Source organism: Pogona vitticeps, chromosome 2 (genome assembly GCF_051106095.1).
Source record: "Pogona vitticeps strain Pit_001003342236 chromosome 2, PviZW2.1, whole genome shotgun sequence".
NCBI lineage: Eukaryota > Metazoa > Chordata > Lepidosauria > Squamata > Agamidae > Pogona > Pogona vitticeps.
The window spans coordinates 266,222,417-266,243,515 of NC_135784.1; the positions used below are offsets into that span (position 1 = coordinate 266,222,417).

General features: G+C 39.1%; 1 protein-coding gene across 1 annotated transcript in view; it reads right to left on the reverse strand.

Annotated features, from left to right (window-relative positions):
* Positions 1–772: 772 nt before the first annotated feature.
* The window catches only part of FAM81B (family with sequence similarity 81 member B), a 30,913-nt gene continuing 10,586 nt past the window's right edge, over positions 773–21,099 (reverse strand). The window contains exons 4-10 of the mRNA XM_020793213.3: positions 19,908–20,166; positions 14,332–14,450; positions 10,648–10,777; positions 8,113–8,219; positions 6,587–6,722; positions 2,278–2,473; positions 773–1,132 (exon numbers count right to left, since the gene is read on the reverse strand). Of these exons, the coding sequence (XP_020648872.3) occupies positions 999–1,132; positions 2,278–2,473; positions 6,587–6,722; positions 8,113–8,219; positions 10,648–10,777; positions 14,332–14,450; positions 19,908–20,166 (1,081 nt within the window). The 3' untranslated portion in view covers positions 773–998. The remainder of the gene's footprint in view (positions 1,133–2,277; positions 2,474–6,586; positions 6,723–8,112; positions 8,220–10,647; positions 10,778–14,331; positions 14,451–19,907; positions 20,167–21,099) is intronic.

Here is a 21,099-nt window from a genome sequence, read left to right on the forward strand (position 1 = left end):
AGATTCACTAACTGGGGCCTGATACAGATTTAGAATTAAAACATTCTGGACTCATTTTAAACAAATGGCTAAGTACAGTTCCCATGCCATCTTGACTAAACGGCTTGGACCCTGGATACCTGAAGGACCGCCTCCTTACATATGAACCTACCCAGCAGTTAAGATCTAGCCAGGGGGCCCTTTTGAAAGAGCTGTTCCTTAAGGAGGTAAGAGGGACGGCTTGCAGACAAAGGGCCTTTTCGGCAGCGGCCCCAAGATTATGGAATGCTCTCCCAACTGAGATTCATCTGGCGCCGATGCTGATGACATTTCGGTGCCAGGTCAAAACCTTCCTGTTCCAGAAGGCTTTTAATTGAAATAATATTAGCTGTGGGTCCGATGCAATTTTTATATATATATTTTAATTGTATTTTAATTGTTCTTAATTTTTATTGTATTTTAAATGTTGTAAGTCGCCCAGGGACCTTTGGGTAGTGTGGGCGGCATATAAATAAATAAATAAATAAAATCCAATCCTGGCTGCCTCATACTCTATCTCAGGAGTATAATTCAGGGTGGGGGGCATTGTGCTGTGTCTGTTGTTAAAGGCATGGTTTGAAATCCTTGGTGATCTGTTAATTGCAAAGAGGTCTCCGAGTAGGTCCAGAACTATTTTCTACTCACTCATGATGTAATAAACAAATTCATGGGTTGATCATTTTAGGATGTAACAGTGGATATAGTGTTAGTAACCCAATGCCAAAGTAAATTAATCAACTTCTTGTACAAGTAATGTTGGCAACCTTGATTTTATTTTCCAAAATATAAATTATAATATGCATTATTTAGGTTATTTATATCTGCTAGAGACTGTTGCCCTGCAAATATACAGTATGCTACTAATGTTCTAAGAAAACATGGGGAAACAAAGTTGTTGGCATAGGACTGTGAAGCTCATTTCCTCCCAAGTTCTTGAACATTTCATCCAGATAGAATGGCTACAAGTGCTAAAAAGACCATTAGTCTTCCTGAAGTTCATTTATCTTTCGTCGTATTTTCTTCATGTCCTGCTTGAACTTCTCTTCCTCAAGTTTCAGCTTTGTTGTCTGTATCTGTTTAAGTGCATTCAGAGAATCCCGAATGGATTGGAAACCTGGGGAAAAAATCATGCAAAAGACAAAGTTGACAAACACTACTCAATATTTCTATTTTGTTTCAAGTTTGTTAATCCTTCCGCTATATACTACTGTACTTGTATGGTTTGAGATATACTGAAATAGTTCTGTCTTATTCCATGAAGACACAGTTTTTAAAATGGAGTTTTCTGGGAGATGTTTCATCTACAGAAATCTTTTTCTCATGCTCAACATTTCTGTCATTGTGAAAATCTTTCTCTGTGGGATCATCATAAAAATTATAAAATATTTATTTGCAATCTACCACAGAGGTAAGTAATACTGAAATCTCCACAATGGCTATAATTTCTGACTTTTTAGCTGTGATTGTTTTACACATTTTGAGGTATTTTGTGGCTTTTCTTAACTGGGAGCGCATTTGTCTGGCTTTTAGTTCTTGAAGAGATCACTGGCACAATGATCTGGTGCACATACTGCAGGAAATCTCTTGTGACCAGGAGTCCTTTGGCACTGTAAACAGGAACAAGTTTTATTAAGCATAAACATTTGTGGATTGTAACCTTTCCCTCCAGTCCACAAAGATTAAGATGAGTAAAACATGTTTGCTCCATTAAAGCTCTTTTGGGAGTTTTTTTTTTTCTGCAATAGATTAACATAGCTACTCCCTGGGAAATTTCTTGCAATTCTCCAGGATATCTTGTCATAAAGGAGTGATATGTGAACCTAGCTTTCTGCAGCAATGACATGTGCAGGCCAGATAAGTATGTGAAAACTATGTGATAAATGTGTCCTTATGGACAGCTAGTTCAAGTTGTATGAAGCAAGACCTTGGAGAAGTTGCTTTTTTGGACCATGAATTGAAAAATAAGTGAATGACACCAGCAGTACGACGAAGTAACTATTAAATGGCAGGTGAGATATCAGAAAGTAACCTTACAGCAGATATTTAAACACCCTCCTTGACTGATCATGTTTCAACTGAAAAGGCAAGGCAACTAATACCAAATTCTTTACCAAGCATCCTTTACCAAAACACAGAAAGACTATGAACAGCACACAACAGCATGAGCTTCTCTCTTCCTGATCAGATTTGTTAAGTATATCTAGAGGATGACAATGTTAGCTTTCTTCTTTAAAGTAATTTTTAAAAGCATCCTCTCACCTGATCTATATTCATTCTGGATTTCCTCCAGTTCATTCCATATCAGTTTTTCAAATCTAGTTATCCGTACATGGAGTTTATTCTGATCATTTTTCACTTGGCTCAGCTCTGTGTTAAATACCTCTGCTTTATCTGTGCTTTCGATCCTTTTGGAGATGAGATAAAAACCATCTTCCATTCTCTTTTCTACTGTTTCCTTTTGAAAGACACATGAAAAATTAGTGGAATTGCCAAAATAATGAGTGTATAGAGTTTCTTATAGAAGTGGCTTTCAAGTATGTATTGCAAATTATTTGCTACATAAACACAATACAACATTTTAAAAATCCTAACGAAATTCCATAGTTTTACACTGAAGCAAGATTTTTTTTACTTCTGTAGTGCCATGATTATGCTTCATGAGAGAAATAAAAGCATGTCAATTGAATAGAAATTCTAACTTTCAGTTAGCAGTCACAAGTTTGAGTTGAGAACCTGTCTGATGTAATGGCTGGATAGAATTTAACTAGGAGCCATGAGAAAGCTGCTATCAATGAAACCCGCTGGATAATGTTTGGATCAGTCATCATCTTTCAGCATAACCAACCTCACAGGGCTGCTGTGTGGATAAAACTGGCAAACCGTTTGAACAAAAGGAAGAGTATTTAAGTTAATAATGCCAAGGGATATCCTAGATAGGAAACAAAGGGCATTGTGACCCCTCAAGGACAGATTTATTTCACTGTGAGCCGAAATACATCTTTTAGTCTTTAATTTATTTATTTATTTATTTATTGGACTTATATACCGCCCCATAGCGCTACAAGCACTCTCCGGGCGGTTTACAATTTTAATTATAAAGGCTACACATTTAAGGTGTCACAGGTCTTTGTTTTTGTTTGTATCTTGGTTATGTTTCTGTTGCACATGCTCAGACAGACTAACGCTCTGTGACTAATGCCTAGTGGGGATTAGTAAAGAACTGACCTTTACATCACAGTAGCCACGCAAGGGCATCTCTTTACTGCCTAACAAATGTCATATTCATTAATGGTAACTGCCTTCAAAGAGCAAATTAGCAAACAAAAATGCGAGCTCTTGTAATGGCATGGCTTATGGCATTAGCCCAAGAAATTTTCAGGTTGATTTGAATATACCCTTCAGGGCAATTGCAAGGGATGTTCTAGATCTACATTCCATATGTGTCCTAACCAGGGCAGATCCACTGAAACCAAGAAAATTTGTAACGATCAAATGTACTTCATTTAGGTGGTATCAAGCCCACTGTCATCATTTTTGTATGGTGTTGTAGATACTGTAGTTCAGTACTCCTACTGGAAGCAAAATTATGAAGGGCCATGGATTTTTCACCCTCTGTTTCTAATTATGGCAATAAGTATAGACATAATGACCTTTCAAAATCGGCTCCTTAGCCTATTGCAGCAAGCATTTATATAGTCTCTTGACCGTGGTGGTTATATGAGAAAGCCAAGAGTGAACTTGCTGGGAAGGAAATATGCTGCAGATTAAACAAAAATATTTCAAAGATGGTGCAAAAAGTTTTTAAGCAATAGTATTTGTGGACTATTCAGCATTACTGCCAAACAACACGTTTACGATCGTCATCTCAGAACTCAGAAGGGACCCTATGGATCACTGAATCCAGCCCTTGTCAAAGAGGCACAGTAGAGAATCAAAATCCCAACCTCTGGCTCCACAGCCAAATCCCTAAATCACTGAGCTGTCCCAGCATGATTAAATGTGTCTGATAAAATTGGACATCAGCAAGCAAATAAGACCTTCATTAGAAAACATGACCAATTTTTTTACTAAAGCTTTGTCTGCAGAAAATCAACAAATGTATGCATTTGGCAAAAATGCTTTGGTGTATCTTTTTAAAAGAATGTACTTCCTGGAGATTTCCATGTGTTATTCAGATCATGACAAAATTTGGTAAACAAAAGAGGGAATGGGAAAAATGTTGATCCCAAGTGAAATTATTTTCTGAAGGAAAACACAATTTAAGAAAATGGGAGATGAGAGAATTGCTTTGTTCTTATTCTTATTATTGCCATACTATTTTCACCCTAGCAATGTGATCTAGATTGTGAAAAGGAGGCTGTACATCCTTATAACTAAGGGATAGCAGCAAGGTCAATTTCTACATGGTTGTGGAACTTAGCAACATTAGCAGCTAAAAATCTTCAAGTAAATAAAGAGCAATGGAGCTTTCCATGCAGACAATCAGAAGGACTGCCCCAAAGCAAAAGGAAGCGGGTATTGATTGGGAGTCTCATTCAGGAAGTGGGGGCCTTACCATTTTGAACCTTGTCCAAACTGCAGCCCTAATATAGGTGGTAGGACATATACGTTTAATTTGCATTGCAAAAAAGTGAACCATTCCATTTAATAATCAGTTTTTGGCAATACAAATTGCAAGTCCAGGTTCTAATCTTGAGGTCCATTGGGTTAAAGCATTAAATACCTATATCCTGCAAATATGTTGGAGGAGGGAAACAAAATATGTAATTCCCTCTCTGTTTATTTTCTCTTTATGTTATGTCTTTTATGGCCTAGGGCCATAAAAGACATATATGAAGTGACAGTCTCTACAGCTCCAAGAACTGTTTTGACTAAAGAATGGAGCAAAAAAGGCTTTGGATAAATGGAAGGAATAAACTGCATTCTGAGCAGCATTGGGTGTATTATGTCTATTGATGCTGCTGCATTGATACTAAATGTTTCTAGTCAGCGTGACTGCTGTAATTCATCTGCTTCCAATAAGGAGAAGCTTTCCAAAGTAAGCTCTGGGCTCTTAAAGTGGACAAAAGAAGCTGTAGGTCTGTTCTGCTAATTGGTGGGCAATCTCCCACAAAGCCTTAAGTCTCCAAACTTCAGAGGATCCTAACGTTTCATATTTTTTAGATAACAAAGGCTGATTTTCAGTTTTGATACTTCACTATATAAAACATGTCATCAAAACACAGTGCCCAATCTCAATAAATCTGGGATTTGTGATGATTTTGCTTTTCATACTCTTGCAATGAAAGTCTAAAATGATTGAAAACATCACTTCCTCCTGTGGCTTGAGTTATGACATGAACCTTTCCAGCTGGATCAAGAATTCTGTGAGAGAAGCCTTAATTCAGATACCGGTAAATATTGAGAGCCTTGATCCCGAAACAGGGATTTCCTGAAGCTGAACACTCTAGTTAAGTGCTTGCATGGAGCCAGGAGTTCTGCAACTGCCAAGAACTGAAATGGTTATTTTCAATGCAGTTCTTTGAAAAAATGCCACACTGCCATTGATGGGAGATTCATTTAAATTCAGCACATTATGACTTTACCTGGGGCTGGAGGAACGATACCCACAGCAGAAGGTGATAAAACTTTAAAAATCTATTTTCTGATGTTCCATTTAAGAGAATTAATGTTTTCGTATTGCCTCCTGAAAACTGTGTGTTGAACACAAAAGGCAGGGCTCAACAAGGTCATTCTGCTGACTCAACTACTTCCACCAGTGAAGCCAGGAGCGAAGCAACTCCCTCTCTCCTCTTCAATGGCTCACAGGATTGGCAAACCCAACAGAACAGATTGTTGAGTGGTATGGAAGGCATCACTGTTTCAGTGCCACAACACCCCCAAAGACATGCCTTGTCTTGGTTGATACTGGAAACTAACCAGAGTCAGACCTGTTTAATACTTGGATGGGAAATCACCATGGAAAAATAAAGGTCATATTGGGGCAGGGCCATAGCTCAGGGCTGGACCACATGACTCTCCTACAGAAGGTCCTAAGTCTAATTGCCAGCATCTTCTGGCAGGAATAGGAAAGACTCCTGATGGAAATACTAGAGAGTTCTTGCCAGTGAGAGTTGGCAACACTGGAATAGATGGACAAAGTTTTGATTGCATATGCAGCCCCTCCTATGTTCCTATGAGGTGTGGGAGAGAAAGCCCCATCATCCTTGCAGGTATCTACGAATATGACATATGCTTTAGGGAAATAGTTTAACTGTCAAAAAAATAATGAATCTCAGTCTCTGGTAATAAAATTTCCTTCAGGTGCTTCTGCTTCCCATTTGCATCCATTTCTTCCTTTTCTCAGTTTCTTCTACTCAATCCTTCTCTTTGCCTGAATTCTACCACCACATTCTCACTGCTCAAAGAGGCACACTATGGTTCACTAAAATACTGCCTAGATCTCAACCTGCATTGCTTCTGGCTGGAGAACCATTATGTGTTCTAATAGTACTTTCACAAGGGGAGGATTTCAGCAAGTCTAACCAGGCCCAATATTGTTCGCATGGGGCTTAACACGTATTCTTACCATTCTGTCCTTCATTGTGCCAAGAAGTTGATTTGTAAGATAGACTTGCCCTTGTTCATATCTCCTCACTTCATTTTCTGTCCATTTTCTTTGATTTTGAATTTGTTCTTTAAAGTCATTTAAAACACCACTGACCCTAATATTGAAAGAGAATGAGGCTTAATTTCTCATGGTGGTATGAATATTATACCAGTTAAAATCTGAGCCCTATTCAAACCCATGTACAGTAACTATAAAACTACTGTACTTAAACCTTTGAAATGGCTCAACTATTCTTCAGCTTTATGTAAAATTATGCGCTTTGGAGCTGATATACCTCAGTGGGTTAGAACACCTACCCCAGGAGCTCAAATCCACACTGTGCTTCCTAGTAGAGAGGCCAGCCAGCTAAGACTACTCACAGTATGTGTGACTGATGGGATTATGTATCCTGAAGGCTGTGTAGTTCCACAGCACCACCAGAAGGAAGTGGTAAATCACTTCTGATTATTTTATACCCAGGGAGGGATAGTCTCAGCTTACTTTAGAGTGCATTATTAACATTTTTACATTATCAATTAACATTTTTATATCGGTTTTGTTGTTTTGTTACCTCAGATTACCTCTGTCAAGACAACTAGTTTTATCTGTGTGGTAACATGAATCAAACAATATTTGGTAATCACCACAAAATCATTTCTACTGCAAATACCACATATTTTCAGTTTTTAATTAATGTAAGCTTGGGACTTCTTTTGAAGTCTGAATTTTCAAATCTTTCATCCACCAAGCAGGAAGAAACAACATCTGCTTACACATTCACCAGGTAATATAATATCTTCATTGGATGTAATTGGACTTCAATTGGCTTCTATCTGGCGAGAAAGCCAAAACTACAGTAATCCTAGTGTTCTGATGGAGATTGCTATGTCTATGTATGGTCTTTCCTCCCCACAAACCATTAAGGAAACTTGTACTCCAAAGGAGGCTATGTTGAGGCTTATGGAGAGTGATGGGCTGCCTCTGGCTGAATATGGTGGAAACTTCAAACCACATAGCAAGGGGTGAAGCATTAAACCATACCCCCACACACTGCCGTTTACCAGCTTCAAACACACCTTAAGATTTTGCCTGGCAAACTTTGCTATGCGGTTTTGGGACATTCATTTATTTTTCCACTGAAGACAGTACTCCTAATATGATAATCCCAAAAATGGAAAGTGATGTAAACACCTTGCACGTCTAAATGAATATAGATAGAATAAAAAGTAAAATGAAAAATATATTCTTTGATTTGCAATTAAATACAAGAAGCAAAATCTGCTTTGAAAGAGAGCAAGAGCTTTTAATTTAATTTTCCTTTTTGGCAATGCACTGCAAGGAATGTAGCAATGTATTTCTACCAAATTTTTCTCTTTCTTGTTCTGTCAGGATTCCCAAATGTACATAAAACAATGGTTCCGTTTCGCTCTCTCATGCCAACTCCCTCAGTCTCTAAAGCACTTCACCAGGCACATTAACAGAATTAAAAAGCTTTGATCACCTACTTAAGATCCAGGAGCTGCAGTTCATGATGCTGATTCCCTTCTATTGCCTTTAAATTTGAGTTTTGTTCTGAGTTGGAAGTCTCTAACTTTCCTAAAAGCTGCATTACCTAAGAATAATTCAACAGGGAATAGTTTTTTATGAGGCAGAACTCCAGCAATTACATTAAATACACATTATTGCTGCAGTGATGTGAGAAAAGCCAGAATTTCAAGCAGGCCTATTATTTCCTCAGAATTGATTTAACAGAGTAATAAGGGCTTGCCACCAGTTTGGCCAAAATAACTATTAGTACCCAGAATTCTTTGGATCTAATTTTCTGTACAGTGGGTATGCTATCAAACATCATATGTTAAGTTAAAACTGCAAAGATCAACTATGCTGTAGAATTCTTTCCTTTAACATGCTAAGTATATAGAGAGAGCTCTTCCATGTGTTTACTTCTGAATATGCACCTCAACTCTGTGTATGTGTATAAGGCAGAGTAAAGAATAAAAAAAATTAATGTTGTCTTCTTCTTCTCTACCTCTCTATCTTATGCTTTATGTCTCTTTATACCTCAGTCCGTTGGAGTGCCAGGCTGCAGCACCAGAGGCATGAGTTTGAATCCTCCCAAGACAAGGGGCCAGCCAAGATCACAAGGAACATACATGGCTTATGGCATTACATTCCCTGCCACCTGAATGACTTTGGACAAGCTTCATGATCCTGGAGCACCCCCAGAAGTAGACACTGACTGGTAAACCACTTCTGAGGACTTTATACCTAGAAAACCCTGAGAGGGTCACCATGAGTCAGAATCAACTTGAGGGCCTTCCTTTTCCCTGGTGCTTCACATGACTGTAGTATTTACTTATCATGGTTTTCACTGATTGTGGATTTAGTCAAAGAGCTGGGTCTCCAAAACATTGTTGATGACATTTTTTGAGGTGAAATAGTTTCCCTCATATTCTCTTATTATTTAAGAAATAAGAACTGTGGGAGACTGGAAAACAAAACCTTACTGTCATATTATGGAACCACAACAACATTTCGAATTTTTAGTCAGAAGAGAAGATCCACCACATACTACTTGCTGAAGAAAAATTTTCATCTGCAGAAAAACAGGTTTACTTAGAAAAGTAGATGAGACTTGAATATCTCCAAATAGTCAGTGAAATTTATTTATTTATTTATTGGATTTTTACCCCACTCCTCTAGACGATGTCTACTTGGGGCAGCTTACAAATAAAACACAGCAATATATACATATGTAAAATCATAAAAAATTTCAGTTATTTACAATTTTAATTACAATTTGAGTAATTGATTACCTAAACATTGCCAAGATGGCCTACCATGAGGAGAAAGAAAAAAAATGGGGATAGAAATCACTTAATTGACTGGAGGGAAGGCCTGTTTAAATAGCCAAATTTAGGAAAACTACCTGCAGCACTAGTGTGCAGAGAGAAGACAGTGATGTATGCATAGAAGATATTTATGGTGAACATCTGAAAGCCCAAGCCAGGAGTTCATAAAAATGAGACATTAATAAAAAAGGTATATAATAAAAAGAATATGAAATAAGTGTTTACATAACTCTCAAGAGTATTTTTTTCCAGTGGTCAGGGATGACTCCAGAATTGGTGACATCTAATACAAAATGTCATCCATGGAGGCTCACATCTGCTGAAGGCAATCTCTGGCTGCAAGCCAAAGTCTGCCATTTACCACAATGCTCCAAAACAATTCTTTTGGATGATCCAGGGAATTGTGGGAAAGTTGCTCCCCCCCATGCAGAGCAGCTAGCCTCAATGGGTCCTCAGGATACTGAGGCAGTTGGCCAAGGGTGTCAGGCATCATCTGACACATCACCTGTCAGTGAGTTACTAATCTATATATTTCAAAGCAGGCAGGTGGTGACAGATGGGGATTAACGTCAATATGCAATGGTGCAAAGCTGTCTAGAACCCCCCACCCCTTAATCTCAGATGCATGAACTCTGGCAGTAGTTAACCAGATGGTAGCGAAATAGTTTCTATCTGGCATAAGCAAGTGTATCCTTTAAACAAAAAGATGTTTCAGGACTAGCATTCATACTCAGAACAGATCTTCTAGCATGATCTACAAATATATCATGATTAGTAATTAGTTTTTAGATTCCCATAATTATTAAACTGTAATTCTTTCAGAACTTCGGCATCTTTTTTAACATTTAAGACTCCATTCTAGGCGTGTTTTTGTATTTTGCAGTTTTGTATATTCTTAATATGTTTATGTGCTCTTTTGTACAGTGCTTATTTTTAAGAGCTGGAGAAATAATAAATATTTGGATCACTTCACGGTCTTTGCACTGCAACATGGTATTGCATCATACTTCTGGTTACTATGATTTCACCCCAGCTGTGTCTCAGACATAAACACCTCAGAATGCAAAACAGGTTTCACGTTTATCATTGGTGTTTCGCTGTAGTTTCATATATAAAGTGGGATTGGAATGTTATTTGGCATCCCTCACTCACAGATTATGGTAATATTTTTCCTTCACTTCCACTCACCTTCATTTCTATATTATTTGCATAATTTTCCAAGGAAGACTGGATGGTGTGAATTTCTCTCTCTAGTTTTGAAATCTCGTGCCTGATGATATTTATATCTCCAGAGAGTTTTGCAATACTGGCATCACACCTAGAAATGTTAATTGAGGATGAAACAATAAACAGAATTAACAGTCACCGTAAATCACCCCATAATTCTCGACACCATTATTCCCCTAACAGAGTACAGTATCCATTCAAATCAGGAATAATTGATATGTCATATCCTTACCTCCTTGACTCTTACCAATTTTTAAAATCTAAGTAAAGCATCTTATGTGAGGCTTCAAACAACAATTGGTACAGAATATGGCTCATTTATTATTTACACTGATGTAAGATGCCTCCTTATTCATTGTTCATAATTTTTAAATATCGTCTTCTAATGATGTTAACCACCATTGTATACTCATTGTTTTCAATATTGTATACTCATTGTTGTAAGTCACCTTGGGTCCTTTTCAAGGAGAATAGCTGGGTAAAAAACATTTTAAATAAATAAAATATTTTTTTTCACACTCTTTCTAAAATGTGCCTGGAATGTGTTCTTTAAGCCTCTATAAATAAGCAAATGACTTAAAATCACAACTTTCTTTATTGATAGGTATCACTGCCAGTTTCTAGCAAGGGGGTACAATTCAGTCTCTAGTTTAAGTCCCCATGCAGCCGAAGTCTACATTTTGTCTGGAAAGGTTAGCTGGCAAAGACAAACAGAGCAGAACAATTAAGTCATGGTTTCTCATGATATCCTTAACCACAGCTGTCTCCCATGTTGTGGCTTCCCACAATCACTGATCACTGGCCATGCCAGCTGGGACTGATTAAGGTTGGGGCTGAACCATGTCTGGAGGGTAAGACATTCCCAATCTCTGCTCAGTACTTAGATCTGAGACCTCTCAATCTTGTTTACACAGAATCTTCCTCAACCTATCACATCAACTGATGCGTAAGCTTCTTGTTCTGCCTTGTCAAGTAGTTCCATAACAAACTCATGTAGTGTCTAGCAACCCCCCTTTTGATAAGTAAGACAAAGCCTGTCTACATTTTTTAAAAATCCACAATATGTAGCATTTTAATTTTAGCCAACTCAAGTCACGTGGGTTTTGGTTTGTTTCCTGCCTTCCTACTGAGTAGTTGAAGTGCTCCCTTTTAAAACTGGCTGTAAGATTTACAATATGCTTAAGTCACTTCCTAAGAAAACAAATCGGGGGCGGGGGAATACACACTTTGGAATTCATTATATCCGTGAAGATTCTCAGTCATCCAGATGAGGTTATCTGGAACTTGAGTCATGGCAACTGGACTTCTTTCTTATTAGGCTGAAACATTTTGCTACTTATCCAGGTAGCTTCTTAGATCCCAGGTTTTTTTTCTGCATGACCAGGTCCACAGTTGACTAGCCCTCCTTTTCTTTGTCTGGGGATAGTTCTTCCAAGAGCACCCTGAGATTTTTGTTGTTGTTTTCTTTTGCTGTTGAAGGCTATGCGTATCTTAGAGCTTGGAACACTGTGATATAAGGAAAGTCATAATGCTAGACTAAAATCAGCCTAGGAGGCTACTAGAGCTGAGGTACCTATCTATGCATCCCATTGTCCTATGATTCTTGTCCAGTAAAACATCATTGTGGCTACATATGGCACATCTCCCTACATTTTTATTTACCCTGCCACTAAAATGTTCACTCTACTTCCTTAAGTTCTGGGACAGTTCATAAGTGAATGTGGAACTTACCTTTTGCCTGCTTTCCAGTACTTGGTTCTTAAGAGCATCCTATCCAGCTTCCACTCCAAAGGAATTAATCTGTGGCCTCCTTTTTCTTACTGTCCTTTCAATGTTTCTCCTCTCTTCTCCAGGTCAAAACAACACGGAATTGCATGGCACCCTGAAGACTGATCAGTTTATTCTGGCAAAAGCTTTTGTGGACTACAGCCTGCTTTATCAGCTACATGCAGTGTCAGCTGAGGCTGGCAGATACACAATATATAAGTGTAAAGAGAAGGGAGATATTTTTCTCTTTTTTCCTTGCATCCTAGCAGTCAATTGAAGGTGGCATCCCATTTATCTGATAATAAGTGGGCTCTGGGCCACAAAAACATAGGCCAAAATAAATTGCTCAGCCTTTGAATAGCCACAAAACTGTTTGCTGTTTCTGTTGCAACTGGCTAACTTCGATACTCCTCTGCAAATTCCCTGAGACAGTCTTGAAGCCAAAGCATAACCTCTCACTTCACTTTGTCACTAAAAGCTCCTTTTCTGGAAAAGCTGTGATCTCACCTCCTATTGCTCTCTTCCAAGCACCTTATGGAGGCAGTCTGCTACAGAGACAAATGTTCGTAAGACACACACACTGTGCTCCTGTGTATTTTGGCCAACGTGCTAACCTCAGGACAGCTCTTCAAGACTGATTGCAACATATTCTCTTTCAGAACATGGCCAGTTTCCCACTGTCCCTACTGTTCAGCCAAATTTTATTTATTTATTTATTTATTATTTATTTATTTGATTTCTATCCCACCTATCTAATCAATTAAGATTACTCTAGGCGGCTTATTCCACTAATTATTCAGGTTGCAGAAGAGCTTATTCTCTGTACATGGAACAGTATGTTTCAAACAAATAAAGGCTGAAATCTTGTTGCTTAGTGTAGTAAGTTGCAACTTACCACACTAAGGATTTGGTGAGTCAACTCTTCAAGCTCCCTTGATTCAGAAAGCCTACTCTAGTTGCAATTTTCTATGCTGAGCAAGAGAATTTGTACACAGTAGTAGTTTTCTTGGATCTTTTCCAGTAGTGCTTTTCCAGCATTGACAGCTAGGCCAGCTCAACATTTCTTGAAAGGAGCACTGATAGTATGCAATATGCAAAAAGTGTTTGTATGGCGGTATAAATAATATCATTGTACTCTAGCTTTAAACAAAAAGCAATAATTCACTCTCAACTCCATCAATACTGAGCTGATTAAATACTGCTACCAAAGCCAGCCTTGTTGCCGCAATGTCAGAAGGATATGCTGAGCCAAAAGATTTGTGTGCATGTTCTCTTTCAAATACAGAGATAACAAGATTAGTCTTGCTCCAGAGAATTAATGCTAATGATCAGGATAACTGTGTGCTTATTAATTATATAGGAAAGCGTCACAGGTGTCAATGCTTATCTCTGTAGTTCATAATACTGTTTCTATATCAACCAAAGGCCACATTGCAACCTCCCCTATTGGCACTACTGAAGAAAAACTCCACATTCAACTCTGTCCCAGAGTCATGAGTATCTTTATGGCAGATGTGTAGGCAGTCTCTATACAAAAATCTAGAATAAATGTCACCCATTGTTTTGTTTACTCTGTTAAATATATGTATACTTAGCATGAAATAGACCCAACCAATGCAATTCCAGGTTTTATTCTTATTACAAACAATGGTTTTTGAAACTGGTTTGTTCCAATAAACCATAGTTAAGTTAACCTCAGTTTAAGCTTCAGATTTAACACAAAATGATGATTAATAAAACACGAAGTATGAGCCAGAGTTTCTGATCTCTTTGTCACAGCCTCCTCTCTATAGCTCTTGATGAGTCTTTGTTTGTCATGCTGTCTGAACATAGCGATTATCAAGACAGGCTTCCACTAACAGAAAATGTTGAACTCACCTAGCCACTCTCCCGCGCAGATCCCCAACTCCCTGCAGGTGTTTATGGTCCAGACTCTGCATCGCAAAATTAGTTCCTGATGTCACATCATCTCTGGTTTTTATCTGTCTCTCCAACACCTACAATTTTAAAAAGACCACACAAGACTGTAATTATATGTGCTCAGTTTATTATTACGTAAAAGAATGTAAAACAGCAGATATTATATTGGGACATTTTGATTTGGAACTTGAAAACTTACTCCTTTGCTACAAGTTAGTTTAGCAAGGTTAAACAGAGGCTTGTAAGGTATAATCAAGAATTATCTCCTTGCTTTCCAGGTTATTCTTTTTACACCCCCACTGGGCGGTGGAGTGTTTTTTGTTCTCATTTGCTCCAAATTTCTAGAGCCCAGGATCTGCTTGTGTGGACTCTAGCACTGCTTTGGTTGGTGCTGATCAGCACATTTTGTGGGTGTACGTCATTTGATGATATTTCCTTATGGATGTTTTTTTTCCCTTTTGGTTTATCTCCACTTTTCTACATCCCATGGACAGATAAAACAAGGAGGGAAGGGAACCATGAGTTAAGCAAGTGAGGAGAGGGCAAAAAAGATAGGCATATAGGTAGAGCAATCTATCTTGGGTGCAGGATGTCAGTGAGCAAATCCATGTGTGTTTAGGCAGGTGGTACTAGGATGACCCAATGTATCCCAATGCATCTAGCAACAAATATCTTCCCCATGTGTGCATACTAGTAGTTGGATGCTCTATTCTATGACCAAGGACAAACCCAGTAGACCTGGAGATAACACCACTGTACAGACAAGCCCTTTGAATAGTGCAGAAGGGAAGGAAAAAGGCAATTCCCAGAATAATGTTCCTTTGCATCCTTGGGCCTTGAATAATGACAAGGCCCATTTGAGATACCTTAAAAAATAAAGCCCACCATGGCTTCCCACTATATGAATGAGGCATTATGCACTATATACTTGCGTAGCTCCCCCTTCTTCTTTTGTAACCAAAAGGAAGAGATCAGAAGGATATACTTCTTTTAAATAAACCACAGGGGTGTCTGGATTCAGGGAATTGTGGGTCGTTTAAATGAGCCAGAATCTGACTTTTTGGTATGATTATCAGGCCAGACAAAATAAAAAAATTATGAAGACAAAAATGTGACACCTTAAAGACTAACTGCTATATTTTAATATGAGCTTTCGTGGACGTGTTCACTTCCTCATGGGAAACATTTATACATTTACACATGGCTATTTGTTCCCTGGGCAAAAGTTGTTGATAGTGCACGGGTTTACACTTGGCAATAACAGATTGATGTTCATTTCCCCTGCCAGGAAGAATTGTTCTGTAAACAATGATTGGTGGCTAAATTAATCCCAGGCTATAGACAACATGCAGGAATGTGAAGGAGGTCCGAAGGAGAGTGTGCCATCTCACGAGACAGAGGGCATAGGGGGAGGAATGGAACAAGAAAACGTCAATTCAAAGTCAGACCCAAAGGCAAACATGGCTAAGGAGGGGGAGAGAGAGGGATCCGAAAGGAAGGGGAAGGTGGAAATATGTCTGGTAGAGGAGAGCGGGAGTCGGAAGGGGGAGGAGCAAGAACTGTCAGTTTGGGAGGAGAGTATAAGTAGCCGGGTGAGCAGCGGTTTGAGGTAGAATTCGACATATGGAAGCGCAAAACAGAGCTGGAGAGGCTGAGAGAATATGAGACAATAAAAACCCAAGACTTATTAAGGGATTTCCCAAACCTGAAGTTAGGGGGATTGCTCCCGGATCCCCCACTCAAGGAATCAGGAGAGGTGAGATATGAGACCTTGAAGTGCTCAGTGATTGTATTTCCAAAGGGGAAAGGAAGAGGTCAATGGGTGATACGACCAGATTCAAGGTTCAACACTCCCGCATCTGAGGGGGATTGGGCCCGGCACCCACGCTGCGGCACCATCTGTGCAGTGAGGAGCGCACCCCTCCGGAAACCCACCAACGCGGAGAAGTTTGGCCCAGCACCCCTGTGAGTTCAACAGACATTGGGTGGGAGTTTGTATTGGACAGTTATGGCTTATTGATGGAGTTAAGAGTTTTCAATCCCATTATGAACAGTGCTGATCATGTAAATAATAAATACAAAGATGTTAGAATTAAGAAGACGTCTCCTATGATGTTTCCCGCACAAAATGAGGAGCTGTCAAAATCTGAAAGTGAACCCAATCACAAGGAACAAAGTGGTAATGAGTACTGTATCTCTAATCACTAACGGGGCTTGTAAGGTGGTATTGGTTCGTGAGAAAGGAAATATAGCTGGGAATTACAGCAGATACAACACAATTTGATAATGGTCTAAGAAACCTTGAATTATAGCATGATTGTGACTTATTCTTATGTGAAACATTTTAAAGCAAATCACTGTCCTCCAAGTCCAGACATCACAAGGAACCCTGATTTGTTTCAGAGCAAATGCCTCTATCTTCTTGGAGCCATGAAAGAAGGGGGAGGGATGCATTAGCCCAAGGCACACCATGGGTCCCTCCCATGGTATAAAGATCATTGTTCTAAACTGGACCAAAAACCATGCATCCGTACACCCTCTAAATACTACAGTGTGCCTCGCTAGACGATGATAATCTGTTCCACTGAAATAGCTGTTTAGCAAAATCATTGTCTAGTGAAAAGCATTTCCCCATTAGAATGCATTGAAACCTGTTTAATGCGTTCCAATGGGGAAGAATTGTCATTATCTAGCGAAGATCGGCCATAGGAAAGCCGCTTTGCGAACCGCTGATCAGCTGTTTAAATCGCTGTCTTGCGAAGCTTAGGTCCCCAAAACACCTGTTTTGCGAGCACAGAGGGAGCTTGTCAAAATCGTCATCTAGCGAAAATCGGTTTGCGAAGCAGGGACCAAACATTGTCCAGCGAAATTCCCCCATAGGAATCACTCTTTCGCGAATCGCTATAGTGATCACAAAAAGTCAATGTCTAGTGAAAAAACTGTCATGCGGGGTAACTGTCTAGCGAGGCACCACTGTATTTCTTAAAGGAGTAAATTACTGTAAAGGTGGAGACAGCAGATCAGAGTAGGCACGCAGACATCAAGGTCTGATTCAGTCACCCCTAGGTTTGTTTGTTCTTCCGGGGCCAAGCTTAGAAAAACTACTTTTTTGGCATGGGAAAAGTCAGCATGGCCCCTGGCAGTGTGCATATACTGGGCGCTACTGGGGCCACACCTAAAAATCTGATTTAGGAAACCACAAAATTCTACTGTTGCCCCTCCTGGCACCTGCACCACAAGTTGGCCACCTAAGGTCTAAATTCTGAAACGGGTGTCAATTCTCAAAATCCATGTGTACAGAAGCAAAGAAAACCTTGTCTCCATGCCCACCAGCTTTCTCAGGGTGATGATTATTTCATGAATATAATTCAACTAACACTGTTAAGAACTCTTTTAAGACATTTTTAATTATTATTCTCCTCCCTCATTTGAAACCCACTGCTAGGATGTTTTTGTTTTGCTAATGGTTTTGTTATTTCTGTTTAGCAAACCGTTGATTGGTTTATCCTGCTGTTTCATAAGCAGAAAAATCCATTATGGATTTATATCTCTTCTCCATTTATCTCCTTATACCGAGTCTTGCTAATGGTTCCATCAGTATAGTTAAGATGAATTCACTTATATTATCCCTCATGACTTTTGCTGCTGAGGCCCAAGTTTTCCACAGTTATTACCGTATATCATTTTCATATTCTTTTGCAAGTGAAGATTATAACAACCCCTTTTCTTCCAGGGATGATTTCATTGTTATGATGGATTTTAAAAAGACTATAGATGTCTTTGAGAGACAAATAAATGTCTTGATTCACCAGTGTCCACCTGTATGGAGAGGGAAAGAGTGCTCCCTGCCCCAGTTCACACCCTGTCTTATGCACAGAGAAAATAAAACAATGGGAAAAGAGGGTGGGGACCAGAAGCATGACACTGGAGCTGCTCTCAGAGATATATAATTTCCATTTTTTCCCAGAAAAAAAATCTTTCCTGGGGGGTTTTCTGGAAAAAATGGAAATCTTTGGAAATTTTGCATCACCAGAGAGAACCTAAAGACATGAAGTCTCAGAAGTCTTTCATTAAGTTCTTCATGTTATATAGTTTGAATACCATGTCATAGACATATTATTTATCACTGTAACAGAACATATTCCACACTCATTTTTTTTCAGTTTTTCCGGAAACAACAACAGAAAAAGCCCTGTTTTTCCCCAATTTTTCTGTGTTTTTTTTCCAGGCCTTCCCATTTCTATCCCAGAGTAAATATTCCCAAGACTTCCAATCAAAAGATGTTCCACTGCTATTTTGTCTTTCTCACCTTAATAAATTTGCCTGCTAAGAAAAAAGATGGAGGTTGTAGTGGGAGAACATGGAAGGTTACAAATGGGCTGCTTGTAAAATTCCATTATGGCAGGATAATTGCAAATTAAATAGCTTGTTTACATATTGAGGTTCAAGCTAGTTTATTCACTTGGCACAATTTTTTTAAATAGATGCTCTTCTAAGTAGTGAGACATTCCTGGTCGTCATAGCATGTGATTTCCTTTCTGCATTTGGCATGCCCTTCCGATTGTTGACTGGAAGATATACGTGGGCTTAATTTTCAAGTCTAATTGATATAGCACATATTTCTGAGAAAATCCCATTGTGAAGAAAGACACATTCCCTGTTAATCTCTCTATTTAATCCTAGGGACATAGTGCACACAGTGAGGTGGTAAAATTGTGGAGCATTCTAATGCTAGACTTCAAGTGTATGTATGCGTGTGCGATCACTCACAGGATGTTTCTGTACACAAATATTTTCCTGTGCACAGCAAACTAATGCATTGGCAATCTACCCCACTGGCAATCTAAAGTGGTATAGTCCACTACAGTTCTTCCCCACTGCATTTTCCATCTTGTGTAAAGATGCTCTGAGTTTTTAAAGGGCAAAAAGGGCCCCAGTTGTCAGGATCTGCACATTTCAAATATACAAAGATGGTGTTTTTCCCTGCCCAGCAGAATATTAAACTTTATATATATATATGTAGTATTCGGAGCACATGGTTTCTTGCACCACAGGGACAAAGGTGAGGAAATTAAAATTACATCTCTGGATTGTCTTCTGAAAATACTCATGAGCTAAACCACTGCATAACTAACAAATCCTACGTATACACTTTTTGAAGGCATTTCAAAACTCTAGCAAGTTCACCCATGAGTTACGTAAGAAGGAGCTGATTCTAACACAGATCCTTGATGTTGTCCTCAGTTTGGGATGGGGGGTGGGATAGGCATATCTGTGCCACAAGTCAGAATCTCTCCTTCGAGGATTTCCCTGGCCTAATGATGAACTGCAAATACTTTACATTCAGGATGCAAGGCAGATGCTGACAGCTAGCTGGCTAGGCCTGCTGCCTCCTGGGGAGACCAAAGCTATGCATATTTTATGAGTAACTTAATATTAAGGAAACACAAAGGGAACTGAAAAATACATTCCTACTGAATAAACTAGAGGTTTAACAAATTGTCAGCCACAAACACCAAACACAGCAACAGTACCTCTATATCATGGCTCAGTTTTTTAACAATGCTGGTAATGATCTGTATGTGGTTCTCCAGTAGTTGACGTGCAGCTGCCTCCCCGGGCTGAAAGCCTTTAGTTCCCTGAAGGTAAGAAACAATGTCATCTTTGATCCGGAAGGCCTGATCCAGAAGAACAGCGGTGGTCCTCTCCTGATTAGACAACCGGTTTTCAAGGGAATTCACCCTGCTCCCAGAAACGTTTGGAATTGCCGGCAGGAAAGACGGACTAGCAGTCCTGACCAAGAAGTAACCATGTAAGACAAGAAGACCCAGAGTTATAGGTAAGCCATGTTTTATCCTGCCCAACTGTGACTGCAAAGTAAAATAAGAGAGGCAGCTTAGAATTCAGTTGTTTTTCTTTTACACACATGCCCTATAGCACGCTGCATATTGTTGTCTGTCAACAATCCTATTTGGTTTGCAAGACCCTACAATCCAATATGGGGTGGACTGATAAATTCAGCGCTTGGGGGGGGGGGGAAACACACTTTTCAGCAGATTGTTTATGGATTTCTGATCAAAGTTGATAAGGATGTAGTGGCAAGGAAGGATGAAAATATTGTATGTGAAAAACCTAGCAGTACAGTATTCATAACCAGATATGTTATGTAATATAAGGGCTGAAATCTTCTCACTTAGCATTAAGGAAATTTACAACTTTACCTACCTGGCAAATTTCTGTGATTCCTGATGGGGGGCTGTGCACTGGCTTTTTTTGGGGTGGGACTTTTTATTTGCTGGTTAGGGAAGGACAGAGCTGCATGAATGTTCTTATGCCAAGCAAGAAGAGTTCACCCCATATACTCAAATGATTGATTGTTTGCTGATTTACTTAACTATTTACTTGCTTATTTCTATTCCGCCTTTTTCCCCTAAAGGACCCAAGGCGGCTTGCATCATTAAATGCTTAAAAACAGTAATACAAATATTTAAACAAGAATTAAAGAAGCATTATATTAAAATGTTAACTAAGATCAGTATTAAAACACATGTAAAACAACAGAGCGCAACAGCCCATTTAAAACCCCTCTCAAACCACCAGGCGTTAAGGAAAAGCCACCTGCCTAAAGAGAAAGGTCACTTCTATGGGAGCCTATCTTTCCTTAGATGATGCCAGGAAAACTGTGGCCCTAATTCCTTGCTGGGGTTTTGGGTTGATGCAACAATA